A 24,431-nucleotide genomic window follows, 5' to 3' on the forward strand; every position below is an offset into this window, starting at 1 on the left:
GGGCAGCCGCGCAGGGGGTGCGCCCCCCCCGCCCCCGGCAGGCTGTGCTCAGGGATTGATGAAGAAGGGGTGAAAGGGGCGGTAACGCGGCAAGATCCCTGACTTCCCTCCCTAGCCCCACCCCATTCACACCCTCTTCCCCTCCCCCAGCTTCACTCCAGTGTGTGTGTAGACAGGACTCCCCCGTGCCGGGGGTGGGCTGATCCCGCGCGCGGGCTGGGTCCGGCTCTGGGGGCACGTGGGCGGGGCGATGGCGAGGGGGGGGGACAGGAAGGGGCGGGGGCCCGTGGGTGGCCCCGCCTCCGGCGGGGGCGGGGCCCGGGCGCGCGCGGGCGGTTTCCGGCCGGCGGCGCGGGCAGCAGCGGAAGCGGCGCTCGGGGGCCGGGCCCCGCTGCCGACGCGTCCCGCGCGCTGTGATGCGAGCGGCCGGGCGCGGCGCGGGATGAGCTCTGCGCGCGGGGAGGCGGCCGGCCCCTCGGGCCCGCCCCGCCGCCCGTCCCCCGCCCCGCCGCCCGGCATGGAGCCGCCCAGCGCCAAGGAGCCGCCGGGGGAGCCGCCGCCCGCCTCCCCCCAGGCCCCGGGGGGGGCGGCGGCGGGCGGGGGCCTGTTCGGGTGGCTGCGGGGCCGCTGCCTGGGCCGGGGGCTCTTCGTGGACCCGGCCCGCGACAATTTCCGGGCCATGACCGGGCTGTACAGCTCCATCCAGCCCGCCGACTCCGTGTACCTCAGCACCCGCACGCACGGCGCCGTCTTCAACCTGGAGTACTCGCCGGACGGGTAAGGCCCGGCCCCCACCCCCCTCGGCGGCCCCGGCCCGGCCCCCCCCCCGCGGTTCCCCCCGCCCCACATCCCTTACCCCCGCCGCCTCGATCCTCCCGTCCCCAGATACCCCCTCCCCACAGCGATCCTCCTGGTCCCATCCCTACCCCCATCTCCTCCGTACCCACACGGATTGCAGCTCTTCCTCCTCCACACGCACACACGCTGCTTTTCCTCCCTCCTGGCCCGGACCCACGTCCAGCCCAATCCTCAAATCCCCTGCCCAGAACCACCCCCCCTTCCCCTCACACACACACACACCTGTGCCTGGCCCCATCCCTCCCCCACCCCTAGTCTGGACCCCCCCATGCCCCAATCCTTCCCTGCATCTCCCTATGCTGAGCCCCCACTCTTTCCAGCCTGGACCTCCACCATGACAGGGACCCTGTCACCTCCCCTCTCTGGGGAGCCCCCACCTCCAGATCAGTAAGAGACTGTGACCCATCTGGATATGTACCCTTCTGCAGAAAGACTCCTTCCCATTCAGGTGGGGGACTGAGGGGTGGCCCTGCTGGGGCATAGTCCAGTATCTTCCCACCCCCTCACCTGGACAGGTAGGAGACTGCTGGGACCCACCTGAGATACTCCCACCCTGACATTCCCTGGGGGAGGGACCCCCTGAAATCCCTAGGGGTACAACAGAGCTTTCTACCCACCATGGGCAACCAGTGGAGATGATCTGCTCCCTGGCGAAGCCCAGAGAGACACTCTCATTCCTGGTTTCAGAGTAGCAGCCGTGTTAGTCTGTATTCGCAAAAAGAAAAGGAGGACTTGTGGCACCTTAGAGACTAACAAATTTATTTGAGCATAAGCTTTTGTGAACTACAGCTCACTTCATCGGATGCAACTCTCATTCCTGGGACAGAGGGATTTTGTCTCTGATGGGGATCGAGGGTGTCTGCCATGTGGGGAATTGGGTGCTGATGGGCCTGTCTCTGCACCCCCATGTGGGTCTGATTGGGTTTGGGATGATGCTTAGGTCACACTATATGGCAGAGGACTGAAGGGTGGGTAACACTGTTGTACTCAGCTGCAACAGTAGGTATCATGATCACAGGATGGACAGTAATTGCCTTGAGGGGGGAAATAGAGGGCCAAAATCCACTCATTAAACAGCACTTAGATGACTAGAATGTTTTTCAAAGGTTGAACTGTCTCTCTAACTAGTTGGAGGCTTAATACAATTACAATTAATAGTCTCAGGAATTTGACTGAGGTCAGTAACTATCCCTAGCCCTGCTGGGGAAATTGAAGGAGAGTGAATTGCACAAGATCACACAATAAAGCTGTGAACAGAACTTGAGTTTTCCACCTCCTAATCCTCTGTCCCATCTGCTGGACTTATATGATAACGGAGGATAAAGGTACTGATAGATGCAACTTACGATCCTTGGGGAAAGTCTCTAACAAGAAGCTGCTAAAACTGGCAACTGCAAGATGACAGGAGATATCCTGTGAATGGGTAAACTGGTTAACAGGCTGCAAAAAGTAGGAATAAACAACCAGTTCTCTGTAAACAAAATGTTTAGTAATGGGGTATGCCTCAGGTACGAGCACCAGTGGTCAATACCTGGACCTTAAAGAGGAGTAGATGGTGAGGTGGCAAAAGTTGCTGTCACATGATTTGTTAGTCAAGATTTAGGAAGGAGTTGTGAAAAATTCCTACCCAACCTAGCAGCACAGAGTAACTGGGCAGCATGATGGCAGATGCAAGTCATAGAAAACAGTTCAGTATTCGGTGGTGGGTAAAAAAGTGGCTTAGATGTTAGGCTGTATTTAGGAGAAAATAAAGAATAATACGGAAAACATTATGTAAACTTGATGGTATGTCCTCACCTTGAATAGTGCATTCAGTCTCTCTGCTAAACCTCTCGAAAGCAATGAATGGGAAAGGCCAATTGGATAATAAGGGAACCAAGAGGATGCTCATTAAAACTATGAAATCAACTACTGAAACCAATATATTTAAAATATATCTAATTCTGTGGAACTTCCTATGTTAGGTTATTAGACTGAACAGTGATTAGACATGTATATAAACAATAGCATTTCTTTTAAAATAGCATATCCAGAAAGCACAAAGTATCCTTTCAGGGCCTATATAATCTAATAACGATTTGGGATAGGAAAAAAGTCTTTCTCATAGACCGGGGGGTAGTAAAGTAGATACTGGGACAAGACTGACTCTTGACCTGTCTTGGAATAACAATAGCTATATTCCTACTCCTAGGCAGGTGTTAAAAGTTAAACCAAGTTTCCTGATTTGACAAACCCATTCCAGTTTCATTTGCTGTTCTGAAAGTTTAACCAGTAAAAATCCAATGTTGGTGTGTGAGTGCATTATTAAAGTGTATGCTTTGTTATTTGGCTGAAGAGAGAATGAATCTATAGGTCTCCTGCCCATTGATGTGTGTGTGAGAATAAGGAACCGAGCAGATGCCGTAAGAGACGCTGTCGAGATTTGTAGGCCAAAAAGTTTTGATCACTTCTTGCTTGCAAAGTCTTTGTCGTTCAGTGTGGTAATTTCACCAAATCTTTTAAAAAGATTTTTACACTAATAAAGTGGGGTGTATTCATGTTGCGGGTAGGGAAATTCAGTAAAGAAATAAATCTGTCTAATGCTTTCAAGAGTTAATTTAAAAAAAAGCTACACTGCCAAGGCTTAACTACAATGACACCGTGTATTGGGACCAAAGATTTTGTGTTAAGGCTGAATTCTGTTTGCCTTACATATGCAAATAGTACCACTGAAGTCAATGGGACTTGAGAATAAGTAAGATGAGCACAGCTTGGCCCAGGGAGTGGCATGGTATGTAAATGGTTACAATTCTGTTGTAAAACAGCTGGTCACAAGCTACTGGAGACAACTTTGAACCTCTTCGACTGAGCCATCGCTTTAATGACTACCTGCGCCATGTTTGAGCCAATGGGCCTCTGGGTTACAAAAACTAGTTCAAGATCTGGGACTTGCTGTATTCACTCTTATGCCAAAAAGACAGTGCTAGGCTGGGGGAGACCAATGTCAGTTCTAAGGTCTTACCTTGGGAGACCCACTTGGACTACAAACAAATGACTTGAGCCATTGGAAAGCTGTGGATCTCCACTGTCCAGCAATATAAAGTATTTGCTTATAACTGCAGCAGGTCCTATGACGGGATTACGTAGTCGAGATCTGATTACTATCTTGTTGCTTTTTCCACTTCCATTGACTCTAGTAGAAGATATATTACCAACAGTGAGCATGTAGTAACAATAGTAGGAAGCATTTATAGAGGATTAAGCAAGTGCTGTTTTGTGTGATGAGAAGTTTTCTTACACTGGGACTCTTGCACTGGCATAGCTACAATGAAGCATCACTTCAGACCCCTAGTGTACATGTGCTGCACGGATGTAAAAAGTCACTTGCAGTGGTGCCAGCGTAGCTACCTCACTACAAAAGTACTCATTGTAGACAAGGCCTAAGCTGCCTTTACACATCCGATGATCCTGGGCGGATTTGGGAACCAAATTGACACTTGGCGCAAGTTAGCAGGCACAGGCCTACTGTAACTTATGCTAGCTAGAACATTCCCCATGGGATCATTCTACTGGTTGAGGATTTGGTGGAGCACATTTTCTTCTTGGCTGAAATACCCCATTGCATCACTCTACACTACTCAAGAATCCTCTTATGCTGGGGAAATCCTTAGCTTCCCATTTAAGGCAGCTCTAACATCAGTTTGTGTAGCTCTAGAGATGCAAAGTGAGCTTAGTAATGCTGCTCATCTGGCTCAGTGATACTCAGCTAATTTTAAAAACATAAATGTTGTTTGGTAGTGAAATGGGATACCCTTGATTAATGCAGAACCAGACTTCCCCAAAAAATTACTGTTATCTTATACCTATGTGCCTCTCTGGGATTTTTGTAAATTGTCTTGCTGCCATTTGCTTTCCTAGTATTATCTGTGAACATGCCCCGAAAAGGATCTTAGGTTCTCAGATTCTGCGAACAACTTTTGACAACTGTTAACATCAGTGAACAGGTACGCCTAGGCCAGTCTTCACTGCATTTATAGCAGGATAATTAACACCTGCTAGCTATTGCTCTGTAAAACCCTCATGGAGACAAGGCTTTGTAGTTTTTATCGCAAGGTGGGGCTCAGTGAGGTGAACGGGATGTTGATCTTGCTTACGTACATTGTGGTAAAAGCTACCTGTGTCTTACCTCCTCTAGGATTGTACAGTGAGATAGCTAACCCACATTTAGTTTTATCCCGCTGTAAATAACTACCTTTCGGTTGTGAAGACACCCTTAGCCACAGCTAGTGACAAATGACACATTTGCAAATCTTTCCTCTGACTTCTACCTGTGTTTTAAATCTTTAAGATTTAGTAACGCACATCAGCTTTATTTTCTTCTAAAGTTTTAAGAATAAATGGTTGAGTCCTAAAATAGCCAAGTATTTTAAAGTTCTAAATGATTGCCAAATTCTGCTCCAAAAGCGTGGGTTTTTTTTTTTCACATGCTGAATAATTGAGAAGTTTAACAGAGCTCCTCGAATGGTCAGATTATCCTTAAATGGCATTCTATTTGAATTTTTTTAAAATTAGTCAGTTTAAAGGAATTCTGCTTTCTGACAGAGCACTCTTTAAATAGTGTATCCTGAATGTTTTCTTTCCACTGACTTCAGTAGGCTTTGGATCAGGACCCAAGTGAGCAGCTACCTAACTCAAAATAATTATAAAGAAAGGGATAAGCTATTATGACTGAGTGCAAACTAATCTGACTTTCAGAAACAGCTGCCTGAAATGAAGTAATTATCTGGTTTGGTTAGTATTGGTAAACATCAAATAGTTTTAAATTGCAAATATTTTTGTTTATATTTACTGGTCAGTTGCTGATTACAGAATACCTGCATGTGTATTAGTTTGAAATGATCCAAACACATACATTACAACTGGCAGGGTGGTGAGACATGACCCAGATTCTAGAGTTCTCACATGTGTTCCAAATGTACTTAAGTACTGCTACTGTCCATTGCGTGTGTATTAGAGGTTTCTATCTGAGGATCTCAACACATGAATTAATATAGCTTCACAGTACCCTTCTGAGAGGCATGTATTCTCATCGTATAGCTAGAGGAAGATGGTTAAATACCCAAGGACGCATGGGAAATCCGTGATAGAGATGGGGAATAGAACCCACATCTTCACTACTACTCTTCATCCTTCTTTTCCTGTCCTTATTACAGACAATAATCCTTAACCAATCAGTGCACACTTTCCCACCTAGGAACCCCTAGGTTAGAATATAAAGTACTGCACTGATAGGGCAAAGTGTCCTTAAAGATCACTGTAAAAACTGTACTAAAATATACCTAATTGTGTCATCAAATGTTATGAAGTAACATCCGTTCAATAGCTATAAAACAACCATACTACATATAAAACACTCTGAATAAAAAGATCATGTGATCACACCAGCTGTGCATCAATGTATGCCAACAGCCAGGCTGTTGAGGAGATGGAATCTTTCTGAAAAGGTAGTAGAGGAATTGACTTGGTAAGGGAGTAAGCAGTAGATCAGTTTCCACTGTACAATCGTGAAGTAGGAAGGGTTTAAGGAAAAGGTAACTGTACAAAGCCCATCAGAACAGTATCCATCTGTAAAATGTGAACATTTAGCAATAAAACAGAGATGAATCAATGACAACAGCTGTAAGGGTTACTTGTCAGTGTTTGCAGCCTTCATTTCTCTTTACTAACTGCAAGATACCTCTCTCCCTTTTCAGGTCAGTGCTGACTGTTGCTTGTGAACAGACTGAGGTCCTGCTTTTTGACCCCATATCTTCAAAGCACATCAAAACTCTCTCTGAAGCTCATGAGGACTGTGTGAATAATATCAGGTTAGTATCATGGGAAACAAAACCAAACTTTCAGTAAATAGAACTCCAACATTTTTCCTAACTGTAGGTGTTAACATGTTCATGATGCTGTAGTGATATACAGATCAGTCCTGTGCTATTCTGTGCTTTTTGTCTTGTCAGCAGACAATGTGGTATAACTATACCAGTTCACAAACTGCAGTATGGGTGTGGGGAGAAAGTTGATGGAGTATCTTACAAATAAGAGAGCGCACAATGCAATATTGAACATATACATACAACGCACCTTTGTCCCTTTAAGTCTCAGGCTGGAGCAAGTATAGCTAGAAGAAAGAATGTTACTGGAAGCAATGTAGTATAGTGGATAAGGGCCTGCACTGTGCATTAGGAGATGTGGGTTCTAGTCCCAGCTCTGCCACTGCTTCACTATGTGATCTTGAGCAAGTCACTTCACCTCTTTGTGCCTTTTTCCCCTTCGACACATCGTCTGTTTTTACTGTGAGTAAGCACCTTCTTCCATCCTTCCTAGAGGTGGGGATGGGACAACTCCCACCCAGAGGTGGCTGTGAAAGATAGGCCAGCATGACATATGGTGGGAAGAGTGCAGGGACTGAGTTTCTCAACATGGCATTGACCTTCCTGCTAGAGCCCTTTACTCTTGTCTTTTATTTGCCTCTAGTTTATAGATATTTGGTGTATTGTCAACTCCGCTTTTGCTTTTAGAGATCCCACTCGCTGTAAATGCTCATTCTGATACCCTGCCCTCTTTTATATTGTAAATTTCCAAACCTGGGATTCTTAAAATATTCTACTCCTGAAAAGTGAAAGAGTAAAGATGGCTAATGGGGTTCTGGGTTCTGTATCACAATGTTTTTCTTATCAAATGTGCTCAGTTTACAACTAAACCTGCGGTGATTTAACCTGCAAGCCCTACAAATGCAACATGAGCTCGGAGTCGAGCTGAATTCTTTCCTCTTCACGCAGCATCACCAACAATAAACCAGACCAAGTACGCCCTCAGTGTACAACCCAGATACCTAAGAGATCTATGGATGACAATGTTACAGAAGTAATTTTTTTAATGTGTAAAGATAACTGACTGGAACTGAGTTGATCTGCAAGGAAGGGTAGAATTAAGCTCTCACCCATAGCTATGTTGGCCCGATAGAGCTAACCAGGGTCCTCTCCAGTGTATTTGGTCATGTCCACCTTGAGTGAAAAGGTGCCATTTTTACATAGTTACTGAGCAATGTAGAACTGGTTTCTATTTTGAAAAAATACAACGTCTCTGGTGTGTTACCACCATTCTTTTTCCGTGGTTTGAGGTTCTTGCCTTGCTGCAACCTCTCCCCTTAAAGCCAATCCCTGCTGCACTGTCTTTATTTATTCTGGATCTGTTTAATCATTTCAAGCACCTCCCTTACAACGCTTTCATCTGCACAAACAGTGTTGTCATTTTCCTCTGTGCTGAAGCAAAGCAAGCTCATAGATTTTAATGCCAGAAGGGATCGCTGTGATCATCTAAGTGGACTTGCATTGTGTAGGTCATAGAACGTCACCCAGTGATTCTCCCATTGAGCCCAACGAACTTGTGGTTGAAGCAGAGTGGATATTTTTAGGAAGAATCTTGATTTAAAGACTTTCAGTGATGGAGAATCTGCTAGTTCCCTTTTTAAGCTGTCCCATCGGCTAATTACTCTCACTGTTCAGTTTTTTTTAATCACACCTTATTTCCAGTTTGAATTTTTCTAGCTTCAGCTTCCAACCCCGGGCTCTTGTTCTGCTAGATTAAAGAACCTTCTGGTATTGGCTGTCTTCTCCCTGTGTATACTTGTAGACTGTGATCTAGTCAAGTCATGGGTCTGAACCAGGGTTTTTGTCTGAAGCCCAGAGATTATCAGTATAAAGAATACTATCAGGTGATACCGAAGTGCTTCATTTGATGACTGTAATAATCTGACTAGACCATCCATAGTCTTGCACCATTCCCGTTTCAAAGTCTTCTTACTTGGCAGAAGGTAAAGTGCCTGACTTCTATTTTTCCCAGTGTGTCTCCTCACTAAATAGTGGAGAGCCGCTATGCACATTTGCGGCAGACGTTGGGTGGTGTGTACAGACTGATGCAAGTGTGTAGTACATCTGCCTCGTTTCATGCATAGGTTAGTCGGTGTGGAGTGAATGAAGTCAGGGGACAGCATATTGAACGGTCAGAATACTCAGGGTGGATAAAGATCATGGTTTTCTTAAAGATTTTGTTAATCATTTCTTTTTTAAATATATGTTTACATTAGTTTTTTTTATTTACATGTTAGTTCTTTACTTCCTGTTTTGTAGTCTTAAATTACTGAAGCTGGTATACTCATTTTAGTGAGCATCCTTTCAGACTTTTTTTCTTGTAAGAACTTTTGCACTTAAAATCCATGTCCGTGCTGAAAAAGAAAAATCGGGGGCGTCACTGATATATTTACTGTCAGACATAAAACTGGTATGCAAATGGCTGTAAATATAGCACAGGCTAACACCACGTTCCTATAGATTGAAATTTCATAAACCAAGAAAGCTGAAATGCTTTCATCAGGGTTTGCAACCTGAAGTCAATGGGATTTAGGATTTTTGGAAAAATCCCACTTTTACGTGCCTAAATATAGGTTTAGGAGCCTAGGCCCTGCTTTTGGAAACTTTGGCCTGTGTATTAGTTAATAACTTTTTCACTGTTAACGAGGAGCAATTTTTGTTTTCAAGTGACAGATTTTGACACTAATGCTTTCAGTAATGATATCCCTGATGCTGCGGGCACTTATGGGCATGCTTAACTTTAACTACATTGATAGTCCCACTGAAGCCATAGGGACAAATCATGTGGGTAAAGTTGTTATCTTAAGCATTTGCAGGATCCAGACCTTCACTTCCAATATTCTGTGTTTTTTGCCTCTAGCAGTTTTGCAACATTGCGGTGATACTGTACCAATAGTGGTATTTAGAAAAACAGCACTTATAAATTAGGTTTCAGAGTAGCAGCCGTGATGGTCTGTATTCGCAAAAAGAAAAGGAATACTTGTGGCACCTTAGAGACTAACAAATGTATTTGAGCATAAGCTTTTGTGAGCTACAGCTCACTTCATCGATGTGACATTTCTTAGTCTCTAAGGTGCCCCAAGAACTCCTTTACTTATAAATTAGTTCATTTTAAATTTTAATCTAAAGTTGCAGTATCATACATTTTTAAATTAGTTTTACAAAGCCTCAACCTGATCTAAATCAGTGACTTCTTAGAAAAAATCCAGTGGCTTAAGTCACCTTGACTTTATATCATTCCACCCTGAGAATAACTAAATTATTGAATTGCCATGTTCACTGTTCAGTCCAGCGTGTGCACTGAGTTAGGCAGAGGTCCTGTATAGGAAAAGTGTGTGGTTGTCATTAAAAGCGGTATCATAATCCAGATGCACAAAGGGGTGGAGTTCCAGCTATGCAGGCATTCCATGGCTCTTGAGTGCGTGACTACACTACTCGATCTTTTAGTGCAGACTTTTTAGTATGGAATTATTTAAGATTTTAAATTTATTTTTGTAGAGGGAAGTGATTGGGGTGGGGGGGGAAATAAAACTGTAGGACCAAGTAGGGAGAGGTTGGAGGAAGATGAGGAGAAAGGCCAAGAAACTAGAAGAATGAGGTCTGGCAGCAGAAGTTAGTGATTGGAGAAAGGTGGGAAGAAGGTATACCTGACCTCCTGTGATGGCAAATCCTAGGAGAAAATTGCACAGGTGTGTCTTACTCCTGTTACCGCTTTTTTAGATATGTGTTCAATCCTGTACAGAGCTCCCTCTGCTGGCTCTTGTCGCCACAGCAAGCAATATTCCCAGAGTTTTACTGTCTTCATGCTGGTGCCTACAATAGGCAGTGAAGGAAACTACAGACGAAACCAGTAGGGACTGAAGTGTTTGCATTTGAGATTCTGGAGATATTACGAACGCTCTGGATAAATAAAAAGAAACAACGCCAAAACATCAGTAGTGTCTTTAAACATTTTCATGAGTCGCAGTAAAAAGGCAAATACTAAGCTAGGAGGATAAAAATGCATATTTCACTATGTCCTGGTCAGCTCTTTGTTGGACTAACTCTCCTGTATTGTTGAAGGGCGTCTTTATACACTTCTCAGTCAGTTTGGGGCCAGATTTTCAGAAATTCGTGTACTCAAGGTAGTAATGCAATTACCCTGGGTGGTGGAGTACAAACATGGCCCAGTCCAGATTTAGTTAGTTGTGTGGCAGCACGTCTGAAAATTTGACTACCGTTAACTTTCTTCAGTCACCAAAACTTTGAAACAATCTGCTTTTTCAATAATATTAATAGGTCACAATGAGGTGAGGTCTCCTTGTGCTCGGGTCAAAATCCCTTACTAATTTCCTTGGATATTTAAGTGACAGTGGTGTGCTGTATAAAACCCCAAGGAGTTTGTGACTTAGCCAGAAAATATTTCAGGCATAAGATGCACTGGCTAACCCAGCTAGGTGAGTGCTTTTTACAGTGGGACAGGGTTTAATAATGGGCTAATATTGGTAGGCTTCACAGAAAATGTGTTCTGTTTTTCTTAAAGGAGGGATTTGAATGGAGAGAAGCTAGTGATTTTGTCCAGCAGGGATGGAAGGGACAGCATGGGAGGAAGAGTCAAAGGATGTGGTAAGGAGGGAGGGGAAAAAAGAGTAAAGAACAGTACCATGTCATCTTAATTCAGTGAAACCTACTAGAACCTTGTGCTATCTAAAGTGTGGAGATGAGGATTCCTGTATCTTTCAGCACTCTGCCTGTTGACAAGAGTGGAGCGATTCTGAAACCAAAGTGAAGGCTGCAGGTCTAAATGAAGTCTGACAGCCTTGAGAATATCCCTCTAATAAAGAGGCTCCCCAAAGGGAGTCTTCTGCTAACGGTGGTCTGAAAGCTGGCTGGTCACGTGATGCTAATTTCTAGCGTCCAGCTGCTAAACTGTACTAAAAGGCAGTTAAAAATACAGTCAATCCTTCCCTAGTATCTTCTGCAAGAGCAATTGCTTTAGTTGCCACAGGGATGACAGGCTATATATAGTACAGTGTTGGGTGCCTATATAGATCTGTAGAGAAATAAATGACTAATTTAATAGTATTTGCTTGATTCTCCATCAGTTAAGAAATGTGTTTTATTCCCCTGCCCAAAAAGTATTTCTGGGGGAGATCAGTGTCACCAGTGCTACCTAAGACACATTTGGGCCCCTTTTCTATTTTAGTGGCAAGCCTTATAAATCCAATAAACACTTACCGCACATCTTCCATGGCAGTTTGGCTTTCAGGGGCGTCATTCCATACATCTATTAAAAGGCCAGCCATTATTCTACAATCTGCTAAAGATGTGGTAGCAGGTAGTGGGACATGGAGGGACTTGGGGGGGTCATTGCATTCAAAGCACATGTACAGCGCTATGGCCGCAAGTGCTAATGGATGGATAAACCGATCAATCTCAAATAGGAGTAGGGGCTGGCAATACCTCTGTGTTTGGCATTGGTGTGACCATTACTGGAATGCTGTATCCTGGTCTGGTGCCCACAATTCAAGAAGGCTGTTGATAAATTGGAGAGGTTTCAAAGAAGAGCCACGAGTGATTAACAGAATGGAAAACATCTTGTAGTGAGAGACTCAAAAAGCTCCATCTATTTTGCTTAATAAAGAGTAGGTTAAGGGGTGACTTGATTAGTCTGTAAGTATCTACATGGGTAACAGAAATTTGATAATGGGCTCTTCAGTTTAGCACACAAAGGTGTATAACAAGATCCAATGGCTGGAAGTTGAAGCTAAACAACTTCAGACTGGATATAAGGCATACATTTTTAACAATAAGGGCAATTAAAAATTGGAACAACTTATCAAGCGTTGTGGTGGATTCTCCATCACTGGAAATCTCTAAAATCAAGTCTGGATGCTTTTCTAAAATATATGGCAGGTTCAAACAGGAATTAATTCAGGAAAGGCTTGTGTCCTGTACAGGAGATCAGACTAGGTGATCACAATGGTCCCTTCTGGCCTCATAATCTATGAAAACCACCAATGGGACATCCCTGAGACAGTTTTTAAGATGTGTCCATGCTATGAAAAAATATTGCCCTCCCCTGCTCTATTTCCATAGATCTTGTTAGCTGCTCTCTTTAGTTTGTCCCTGGAGATGAAATATGAAACTGATACTTATGTTTTTGCCTCAAAAAGAGTGGTAAGATTCACATCACTAAACTGTCTGCTACTGCAAACTATCCATCCTTTGTGTGTGGCTTTATTTTTATAAATCATAATTCCCAGTTCAGGAGTAACAGTCTGAAACATCTTAGACACACAAGGCGGACAAGACTGTGCTTGCTTTACAATATTTAACTGTCTGTCAACTTCACAGGTTTCTAGATAATCGACTGTTTGCAACTTGCTCTGATGACACTACGATAGCACTTTGGGATCTGAGAAAGCTAAACACAAAAGTGTGCACTTTACATGGTCACACAAGCTGGGTGAAGAACATCGAATATGACACCAATACCAGACTACTAGTAACATCAGGGTTTGATGGTAATGTGATCATTTGGGACACCAACAGGTATGTGAATATGGGTTATGTATGGTCATTAAATATATGAAATGTGATAGGGACAGGGCTCTTTTAAAATAGATACATTCATCTTGGATGAAACTCTATTGCTCCTAATGGAAACTTAATACATTCTTAAATTTTGTCACTGATTGCTCATCAGCCAATGGTGATGATCAAGAATTAGGATTGCCTTATTGCGATGAAGATCTAGCAACTCAAAGGAGGTCAGATTGAAACAAAGCTGAAAATGTGCTGTATCAATCTAGAAATACAAGTGTGCACATTGAGGATCCCCACCCCCTATTTAAAGTCCAGTTTAAATGAGATCCATAAGAGTGTACAAATGGTGAATGAGTCAGTGGGGGACACAGAGTGCTCAGCACTTTTGAAAATCAGCTCATGTGTTTATGAATTGACCTGTGGATTTCAGAATCTAACTTTAGGCTCCTGTTTTTGCCAATCTTGGCCCTAATCATCTCTCTCATTTTGCACTATCCAGGTGCACCGAAGAAGGATGTCCTCACAAGAAGTTTTTTCACACCCGTTTTCTCATGCGGATGAGACTGACACCAGACTGTTCAAAAATGTTGATCTCCACCTCCTCTGGGTATCTTCTGATTTTGCACGACCTTGATTTAACCAAGTCCTTAGAGGTTGGCAGCTATCCAATATTAAGAGCCAGAAGAACTGCATCAAGTTCAGGTGAATTCTTGTTAGTAAAAATTTGTACATTGTGATCCATTTGATAGAGGTATATGTATACTGTTCCCTTAGAGAGTGGCTAAGAAGATTCTAGCAGGAAAGTGGCACTATGATAGCTATTTTACCTTGTTCAGGAGTGATTCTGGCCTGTAGTTAAGCTGACCTAAGTCCCCATATAGACAGCGCTAGATGAGTCAAACAACAAAATTCTTCCATTGACCTAGCTACTGCCTCTTGCGGAGGTGGCCTACCAGTGCTGACGGGGGAATCCCTCCCGTTGGTGTAGGTAGTGTCTACTCTGAAGCTTTGCTAGCATTTTAAGTGTAGATAAGCCTTAATAGGATACCACCAGAGAGTGATCAAATATGAAATAACTAATGTGGGAGACTGTTTCCTGTTGGTCTGTCACATGGGTGCTGTGAGATACTTAGTAGCAGGGGGAGGGATAGTTCAGTGGTTTGAGCATTGGCCTGCTAAACCCAGGGTTGTGAGTTCAATCCTTGAGGGGGCCATTTAGGGATCTGGGGCAAAAATTGGGGATTGGTCCCCCTTTGAGCAGGGGGTTGGACTAGATGCTCTCCTGAGGTCCCTTCCAACCCTGATATTCTATGATCCAGAGAACTCAGCAGCAGGATATTCTGTGGTTCGTGGTTCATTTTGCCACATTGCAAGAACTTAACAAAATAGTCCCCCAAATTAACAATGTACTCTGTGCCTCCCTTACTGTTTGGTGTCAGTCACTTTTGTCTTAGCAGAGCTACTATAGGCTGCCCAGTGGTCAATACAAGGTAACCTACTAAACATGCAGTGCTGCTCTGAAAAGGGACTTTATAAATGGCATAATGGGGCTTCATGTTATTTCCTAGCAAATTCTCTGTAGTTACTAGTGAATGGAGCAGATTTTTTCTAATTGCCGTCTGCCGTTCATACAGACCCTGAATCCAAGTTGAAGTTTGTTGTTTGACTCATCAGCACCCGTGGCAAAGATGCTGCAGGTCAGACCCTGACCCAAGTTACCCCTGTGCAGCCTCGGTCTAAATGGAGTTGCACAGGTGTGAATGAGAGACCGTTTTACCTTTCGGCATCCGTTACTGCAGAAGCATGAGCAGGAGAGAACCCAACTCCTAACTCTTAGACCCTAGGTTGAGTTTGTAGTGCTGGCAGTTTACTTGTAACAGATGCAAACATGGATCCATAATGGTACTTCTAGGGTTGTTTTTCAGAGCAGAGCCACACTTTAAATTGAAAAGAGTGCACTGAACACTAGCTTATTTGGGGTTAGAAGGAGTGGTTTGGTGCTCAATTGTTTGTGGTTTAAGGCACTTCTTGGGAAAGCACTGTCTTCATTAGTGAGCCATATTTGATTAGGGCTGTGCTGGTTTACGTTCACAGGAGGTTAAAATGAGATATATACAAAGCAAAAGAGCTTATCCCATCTGTCAGATTTACATGGCTGCTACTCTGGTTTCAGACACGACAGCTACCAGTTCATCTGGTCCTAGAGCTGTGGGTTCACCATGTCACCAAAATGATTCCGGTCCGTTGTCTGAGAAACACATGTCGCGACCCTCCCAACGAGAAGGTATGTTAAGACTAGAATAAAACGCATAGGTTCTTATGTGTAAGTGGGTCCAGTGAGTAGCCAAAATGTAAACGTGAATAAATAGTGTGTACTTTACTTTCCTACCTCTTATTGCTTAGGCTATTTTAAAAATCTCACTAGGCTTTACACAAATTCCGTACTATATATCATCACTGTATATAGAATGGTGATGTCCGGAGTTCTAATGTTGTTGCTTATCCCTATCTACTATGCCAGTTACCCTATCGTAAAAGGAAATTAGATTGGTTTGGCATGATTTGTTTTTGATAAATTCATATTGGCTATTACTTATTACCCTGTTATCCTTTAGGAGTTTACGAATGGATTGTTTTAATAATTTGTTCCATTATCTTTCCATATATCAGTTCACCTGTAAAATAGGGATAGCGTTGAGCATAAAGTCACTAATGACTGTGCAGTGCTCAGATGTTATGGTGATGTGAGGGTTGGTTATAGGAGTACCTAAATGTGAGGGCAGAATCTGCCTGCAGAACCTTTTAGTGGTGATCAACAAAAAGGAAAGAACCCAGCTTGAGATTCAGATCCCAGGGTGAGTTTGCACAGCTCGCAATAATATAAACATTGTTTACTTGTGAACTGAGCAAGGCTGAAACAGGAAGGCACTCCTTCCAACGCCCATTTTAGTGTTACTGTGGAACTGTGCTCTTTAAAAATATCTTGCAATGATGTTGAAAAGCTGAACATTTGTGTGATATCCTCTATCTTTGCACATGCGTATTAATGTCATCTGAGATGGGTTCACACAGACTTCTTAAAAGATAAGTTGTCAGAGCAGAATCAGGACTCTGGTCTCTTGCTGCTCTGCTACTGACTAATTGTACCCTTCAGCAAGTTACATAATCTCTGCCTCAGTTTACTTATCTGTGGAACTGGTATAAATGCTTTTTAGGGTGGTTAAGTTTGTGTTAATCCAGTTAGTCTCTCTTACAATGTGATGTAAGTTTCAAAAATTTATTTTTCATTTGATTGCGTTTTGCTATGTAGCGTTGGTCAATAGTGAAAAGAGATGAACTGTTGTGTAGTGATACTGTGTGACTTGTGGGTTGGTATCTCCCTCCTAGGTGGATCTCCACGAAATAGCCTTGAGGTTTTAACACCAGAAGTTCCTGGAGAAAGGGACCGTGGTAATTGCATTACATCGCTGCAGCTCCATCCCAAAGGATGGGCTACTCTTCTTCGGTGCTCAAGTAATACAGATGACCAGGAGGTAAAACAAACAAACAAACCATGGCACATACTTAAAAACTTAGCACTTAGAATAAGAAGTGTCAAATCCTAGAACTGCATATCAAATTCCTTAATTGTAGGTGAACGTGGATTTTGCATCTCCATGATTGAGTGCGGATTAACTTTTTCTGGTTACAATACACTGTTTTGGATTGAATTAGGAACGGGGTGACTAGTTGGTATTCAATTTATGCCATTTTCCTAATCTTTGCATTCCTATATTTAGGAATGATAGGAAGTGAACAGTAATGTGGGGAATCACCTGCTTTTCCTGACCACCATAGCATGCCTCTCTCTGGGAGATTTGCAGTGTGAATGTTTGTCCCATTCCATTTGTCGCATGGCATGCAGGTGAGAGCAGGAATTGGGTAGGCAGCCTGCATTTCAGTCTGAATGTGACCAGTAAGGACACAATCAAGGAAGAGGCGTTTGAGCTGAGAATTTGTCACTCTGACAATCTGGCAGAAGGAGCGTACAGTTTCTCACGGTAACAAGGACTTCAGGCTGCGCTGTCATCCGTCTGACTCGCCCTGCCATGGTGCGCAGTAGGTAAACAGAAGCTGCACCTGAGCGCTCCAGAGGGCTTCAGCAGAGCTCCTTAAAGACAGGCAAACGTGAACTATGGAAACACTTGCAGCCAGGGGAAAATGTGTGGCCCTTGGCAAGAGAGCAAGAGTGCAGATCCAGAATTATCGAGTGTTCTTAGTCAGAGAATAGCATACCACCTCCTTTGCCATTCCTGGTGTTTTGCAGGGAAGAAGCATGTGCTAGCAAGTTGAATCACTGACCCTACATTACCTGTGTGCTTCATGCAGGACCCCAGGAACTCAACACCAAAGACAAGGAGGACCAAGTTGTTGCGTTTTTTTGGCATTTTTTTAAATGCAAGTTTTGCCTTCAGGCTTTTGGTGGAGAAAACCACTCCTGCAAATCCAGAAGCTTGTCTACAGATAATGAGAGGCATCAGATTACACCATTGTTCTGAATAACTGTGCAGACATTAAAGCCTCAAGGAGTGTTCATAATAGCGTGTGGCGTTTATGTATGTGATACAACTTTGTATTCACAATACTTGGCTAAGCCAACAGTCTGCAGCAAATGTGATTCTTTACCAGTAGAGAATTTGTTGGCTGTCCTAAGCGTTTGACAACAGCAAATATCCTAAATATCATAGTATATGCCTGTTGGAGGTTATCAAGATATCTGTTTAATTATCTGCTTATAAAAGAGAGGCTTGTGTGCGCTGCTCTAAGAAATCTGATGTTACACTGCTGGCTCCTTAGCAGAATATCCGTGGATCAATGAATACCCTTCTGGAGAGACTTTGGTGGTAGAAGTTAGCATCTTGGTGTAAAACCACTGTCATAGAGTTTAGGGCCAGAAAGGCAGCATTAGATAATCTTGTCTGATCTCCATTATATCACAGGCCATTAAACTTTTATCCAGTTACCCCTGTGTTGAGCCTGATCACTTGTCTTTAGCTAAAGCAGATCTTCCAGAAATGCATCCAGTGTTTATAATCAGCTGCAGAACATGCCAAGCTATCATTTGTGAGCCACTGATTCCATCCTCTAGCAACCTTCTCCATCTTTGAAATGGTGAAAATAAAATTGTCCCTGAAATCTCATTGCCATTGCGAGTTGTGCTGGAGCTCGCCTGAGTAGTGCGCTAGGAGACCGAGGGCATATATTCAGGTCACTTTCTAAGAGCAAAAAGGCTTATTTTTAATAACACGTGCCAGTGATAAACCACATTGTTTAGGTTTCAGAGGAACAGCCGTGTTAGTCTGTATTCGCAAAAAGAAAAGGAGTACTTGTGGTACCTTAGAGACTAACCAATTTATTTGAGCATGAGCTTTCGTGAGCTACAGCTCACTTCATCAGATGTTTACCGTGGAAACTGCAGCAGACTTTATATACACACAGAAATCATGAAACAATACCTCCTCCCACCCCACTGTCCTGCTGGTAATAGCTTATCTAAAGTGATCAACAGGTGGGCCATTTCCAGCACAAATCCAGGTTTTCTCACCCTCCACCCCCCCACACAAATTCACTCTCCTGCTGGTGCTAGCCCATCCAAAGTGACAACTCTTTACATAATCAAGTCGGGCTATTTCCTGCATAGATCAAGGTTTTCTCACATCCCCCCCACCCCCATACACACACAAACTCACTCTCCTGCTGGTAATAGCTCATCTAAACTGACCATTCTCCAGGTTTAAATCCAAGTTAAACCAGAACATCTGGGGGGGGGGGGTAGGAAAAAACAAGAGGAAACAGGCTACCTTGCATAATGACTTAGCCACTCCCAGTCTCTATTTAAGCCTAAATTAATAGTATCCAATTTGCAAATGAATTCCAATTCAGCAGTTTCTCGCTGGAGTCTGGATTTGAAGTTTTTTTGTTTTAAGATAGCGACCTTCATGTCTGTGATTGCGTGACCAGAGAGATTGAAGTGTTCTCCGACTGGTTTATGAATGTTATAATTCTTGACATCTGATTTGTGTCCATTTATTCTTTTACGTAGAGACTGTCCAGTTTGACCAATGTACATGGCAGAGGGGCATTGCTGGCACATGATGGCATAGATCACATTGGTGGATGTGCAGGTGAACGAGCCTCTGATGGTGTGGCTGATGTTATTAGGCCCTGTGATGGTGTCCCCTGAATAGATATGTGGGCACAATTGGCAACGGGCTTTGTTGCAAGGATAAGTTCCTGGGTTAGTGGTTCTGTTGTGTGGTATGTGGTTGTTGGTGAGTATTTGCTTCAGGTTGCGGGGCTGTCTGTAGGCAAGGACTGGCCTGTCTCCCAAGACTTGTGAGAGTGTTGGGTCATCCTTTAGGATAGGTTGTAGATCCTTAATAATGCGTTGGAGGGGTTTTAGTTGGGGGCTGAAGGTGACGGCTAGTGGCGTTCTGTTATTTTCTTTGTTAGGCCTGTCCTGTAGTAGGTAACTTCTGGGAACTCTTCTGGCTCTATCAATCTGTTTCTTTACTTCTGCAGGTGGGTATTGTAGTTGTAAGAAAGCTTGACAGAGATCTTGTAGGTGTTTGTCTCTGTCTGAGGGGTTGGAGCAAATGCGGTTGTATCGCAGAGCTTGGCTGTAGACGATGGATCGTGTGGTGTGGTCAGGGTGAAAGCTGGAGGCATGCAGGTAGGAATAGCGGTCAGTAGGTTTACGGTATAGGGTGGTGTTTATGTGGCCATTGTTTATTAGCACTGTAGTGTCCAGGAAGTGGATCTCTTGTGTGGACTGGACCAGGCTGAGGTTGGTGGTGGGATGGAAATTGTTGAAATCATGGTGGAATTCCTCAAGGGCTTCTTTTCCATGGGTCCAGATGATGAAGATGTCATCAATATAGCGCAAGTAGAGTAGGGGCTTTAGGGGACGAGAGCTGAGGAAGCGTTGTTCTAAGTCAGCCATAAAAATGTTGGCATACTGTGGGGCCATGCGGGTACCCATAGCAGTGCCGCTGATCTGAAGGTATACATTGTCCCCAAATGTGAAATAGTTATGGGTAAGGACAAAGTCACAAAGTTCAGCCACCAGGTTAGCCGTGACATTATCGGGGATAGTGTTCTTGACGGCTTGTAGTCCATCTTTGTGTGGAATGTTGGTGTAGAGGGCTTCTACATCCATAGTAGCCAGGATGGTGTTATCAGGAAGATCACCGATGGATTGAAGTTTCCTCAGGAAGTCAGTGGTGTCTCGAAGGTAGCTGGGAGTGCTGGTAGCGTAGGGCCTGAGGAGGGAGTCTACATAGCCAGACAATCCTGCTGTCAGGGTGCCAATGCCTGAGATGATGGGGCGCCCAGGATTTCCACATTGTTTAGCTCCATCTGACACGTTTTGCATTGGAATGGCTTTGTTCCATACCAAAGCAACTTCCACGTTCTGCAAGTGTCTTGCAAAGTAATTACTGGAAGCTTGACAGACTTGCACTGAGATGGATAATGACTAGTCTATGAATTGACAATCAAACCATTGTAAGATGCATTGTGTTACTTCGCACTAAAAAGTATTTTCCGAAAATGCAGATAACTGAGTTTCCTTGGCTAATTCAATGTGAGTGGCCTAAATGTTTCTCTTCTAAGAAACCAGTTTCTAACTAGGACACGTGGCTGCCTCATTCTTTCCTGTGCACATTTACATAAAGAATTAGACTCCAGTCCATACATTATGACTTAGATCGAAAAATTGTTACAGGTTGCTTTCCCAGCTTTGCTCCACACATCTCATTACGGTTGCAAATCATGAAAATTCGTCCAAGCTCAAGTCACAGTGGTGTAAACTCCAACTTGTCATAAGCTTAAAACAAAAAACCTCACCACCCTTAGGTGCTTATGCTGCAAATTAAAATTCTCTACTGGTGGCTAGTCAGGACAAGCAGAACACAGAGCTGCCCATAATGGACAAGCATTAGTAACTTCAAGAGTGAGCTCCGTTACAATGCAGTCAGAGGTGCCTAGATACAGGATTGCCTTTCCCTATCTATATAGGGGCAAAGAAACATCCAAAATAAATGGATGATTATTGGATAAGCATAAAGGATGGAAAGGCTTTTATAAAAGGTTTTGATGATGCAGGAGGTAGCTTAGTTACAAAAGAAGCTGGTAATGATACAACTCAAATGAGACTGCATGGACAGATTCATGACTCGGGTCAGTTCAGTATAGTGAATTGTTCCTCTTATCTGTTGGCTACATAACTAAAGGCAGCTTCTACACTCTCTGCAAGGGTACAGCCAGCTTCCTTTGTGAATGGTCTTGTGAGTGCTTCAGTAGATTAGTCTTGAGGATAATGAATGGAGTACCCTTCTTGTTGTTTTCAGAGGGATACTGAATTCTGACCTTCTGTTAAAGCCAAACCTTTTCCTCACAGTTTCATGAGTAGGATACAAAACTTTGCCAGATTAAGACATAATAATGTTGCTATATAGTTGATTTTTTACAAATATTGGCGTCTCTAAAGCTAGCGTCTTGCATTGTTTTTTCCAGTCATACAGCACTTCAATGAATTGTTGCAAAAAGTGAAATTCACATTTTAAATGTAAAGACTTCTATGTTGTGTGCTACAAATTTGCATTTGAATAGTGATTTCAGAGCACTGGTAAAATTCAGTGTTTTGCATTAATATCTGATTTACATTCACAATTTAAACCCCAATCCTGCAAAAATGTAAGTACATGCTTCACTTTAACCACAAGTAGTGCCATTGAGTTCAGTGAGATTGCTCATGTGAGTAAAGTCACGTGTGCACCTCTTTTCAGAATCAGTGCCTTAAATGTGAATTGCAGTGACCTGTTTAGTAGGCCAACAAATACAAAAGGTACGACCTTGTCCTCTCCCTAACTTTAACCCCAAAGTGCCAGAGTGGTTTTCTCTCTAGTTATTTGTTCAGCAGTAGTTTGAGAAGCACTCAGTATGAATGAATGCCTTTTCCTAGGATACAGTTTCTAGATTGCCAACATTTGGATTAATGTTGGCTGGGACTAATGTACATATTGACATACTGCCAGTGATCTTCCTACAAAAGGTTTCTCTGTTTTCTTCTAAATGTTTTTTCCAATTTGTGTTGCGGTTCAAAGGGTGCAGAAATTGCAGTGTCTAATCATGAGTCACTGTATCGCAGTTCCAGTTGAGCCTCTTATTTCCTTGAGTGTTTCCTATGCTGCAGTAGGTGCATCTTCTCTTCTATTGAGCAGCCCTGCATTTTACTTCCTCCAGCTAAATCAGATGTTGTATTTTGAATGATTTATTTTAGCAACGACATACCTGCTTCTGCACTGAGAGAAATCCTGTGTCAGTTTTACCTATTCGGTTTAAAGGGGGGAAATGGCCTAAGGGCTGTTCTGTTTTAAAAAGCTCACAGCCATCAGTGGTATCAAAGGAGAGAGAAGTAAAGTGTTGGCTTTAGTTCCTGTGTCTCACTCCCTTCACCTACAAGGTGGGGTGAATGAATAACTGAGTTGCTCCTCGTGTATGTGGACAAATATAACTTTCCTCTCTCTCCCCTGTCTAGTGGACCTGTGTGTACGAATTCCAAGAAGGAGCCCCAGTGCGCCCCGTCTCACCTCGTTGTTCTCTCCGATTGACTCACTGCATCGAAGAAGCCAATGTAGGCCGGGGTTACATCAAAGAACTTTGTTTCAGCCCTGATGGTCGAATGATTTCCTCCCCACATGGCTACGGGATCCGCTTGTTGGGATTTGACACGCAGTGCAGTGAACTTGTCGACTGTTTGCCCAAAGAAGCCGGTCCCTTGCAGGAAATTCGCTCTCTGTATTCACACAACGATGTGGTACTGACGACCAAGTTTTCTCCAACGCATTGTCAGATTGCCTCAGGGTGCCTTAGTGGACGTGTTTCTTTGTATCAGCCAAAGTTCTAGGCACATCTTGCATCAACAGGAACTTCACAGATGTTTGTTTTTATAATTACTTCAGTTTGGTTGAAGTGTGTTCTTTTAACAAAAATCTTGTAAATGTGGACAAGATCATAATTACTATGGTCTGTGAACATAGCGATGAAATGAGTACTCAGTCCAGCACTGTGTGTGTTCTGACACTACAAGTCAGGCTCTGTGCATTCTGTTTTCAGCCTTCCATGCAAACCTTTGCTTCTGATGATCCAGTGCCACTGATTTCCAGGCTTTCTGGTTTCACAGTAGCACTTGTTGGTCTTTCAGTGTGACTTAGGGTGGACTATCTGCAAGATGTCTGGCTAGGGCTGAGGGAATTGTTACACCAAACAATGCCCACACATTTCCTGCTGGTACAATCTTTCCTTGCCACAAAGGAGCTGGACTTCCTGACATACTCTCATTTGGCCTCCGATTGCTGTAACTTTTCTCTACAACAATTAGGTAATGGAGCTGTTCTCCTGCACACTAGATTAGTTTAGCCACAAAGAAACACTTTCCTTTCACAATATAATGATTGACTAGAAAAATGTTTTCACCTTTCTGTAATGTTTTGCTATAGTTAAATCTCTTAGCTTGTTTTCCTTAATGTGCATATATTGTGTTTTATTATAAGGTGGTTGAAGGTCAGGGTGGAGATGCATTTCCTCCGTGAATTCAGTAGGAAGACATTGCCATATTGAGCAGGGAAGCCAGAGTTGATCATTGCAAAGTTGTTGTTTGGAATGTTTTGACATAAAATGACAAGTTAAAAATGCCCCCGGCGGAGTAAGTTGTGCCCCAGACACTAAGGTTTCTAATTGCTGCCCTTGTTGTAGGAAGCTTTCCACATTAATAAAAAATCGTAATCACATTTTGTTTTGAAACGTAAGAAATGCTACACTCTAAGTTTCCCTTTGTGTTACCAAGGCTGAGCTGCATAATAAAATACCCTTTTGTAACATGCCCAGATCTTAGCCACCACCTTTGCAAAAGAATTAGCCTGCAGAGAGCCTGTTGTCATTCTGCCAAATGAAGCAGCCCTTCAGATTCCACAGTCAGTCTGGAACAGAGCACAGTATATACAGGCTAAATATATAATTATCTGGATTCAACTGGATTTTTCAGCAGCAAGAATGCACGGATATAATTACTCAGTTTCACTTATCCTCAGTGCTGTTTACCCT

The 24,431-nt window shown here is 43.3% G+C and overlaps 1 protein-coding gene and 1 long non-coding RNA gene across 2 annotated transcripts; one reads left to right on the plus strand and one right to left on the minus strand.

Moving 5' to 3' along the window:
- The first annotated feature begins 339 nt into the window (after positions 1 to 339).
- DCAF10 (DDB1 and CUL4 associated factor 10) lies at positions 340 to 24,118 on the plus strand. Its single transcript, XM_073345721.1, has 7 exons — positions 340 to 777; positions 6,591 to 6,704; positions 13,095 to 13,292; positions 13,786 to 13,988; positions 15,460 to 15,570; positions 16,674 to 16,819; positions 22,867 to 24,118. The coding sequence occupies exons 1-7, from the start codon at positions 443 to 445 to the stop codon at positions 23,233 to 23,235; spliced, it is 1,476 nt and encodes a 491-aa protein (XP_073201822.1). The 5' UTR covers positions 340 to 442; the 3' UTR covers positions 23,236 to 24,118.
- LOC140911822 (uncharacterized) lies at positions 1,601 to 17,358 on the minus strand. Its single transcript, XR_012159138.1, has 2 exons — positions 10,406 to 17,358; positions 1,601 to 9,112 (listed from the first exon to the last, which is right to left on the minus strand). It is a non-coding gene; the product is annotated as an uncharacterized lncRNA (long non-coding RNA).
- Positions 24,119 to 24,431: the final 313 nt, after the last annotated feature.

This window comes from Lepidochelys kempii, chromosome 5 (assembly GCF_965140265.1).
Source record: "Lepidochelys kempii isolate rLepKem1 chromosome 5, rLepKem1.hap2, whole genome shotgun sequence".
Classification (NCBI taxonomy): domain Eukaryota; kingdom Metazoa; phylum Chordata; order Testudines; family Cheloniidae; genus Lepidochelys; species Lepidochelys kempii.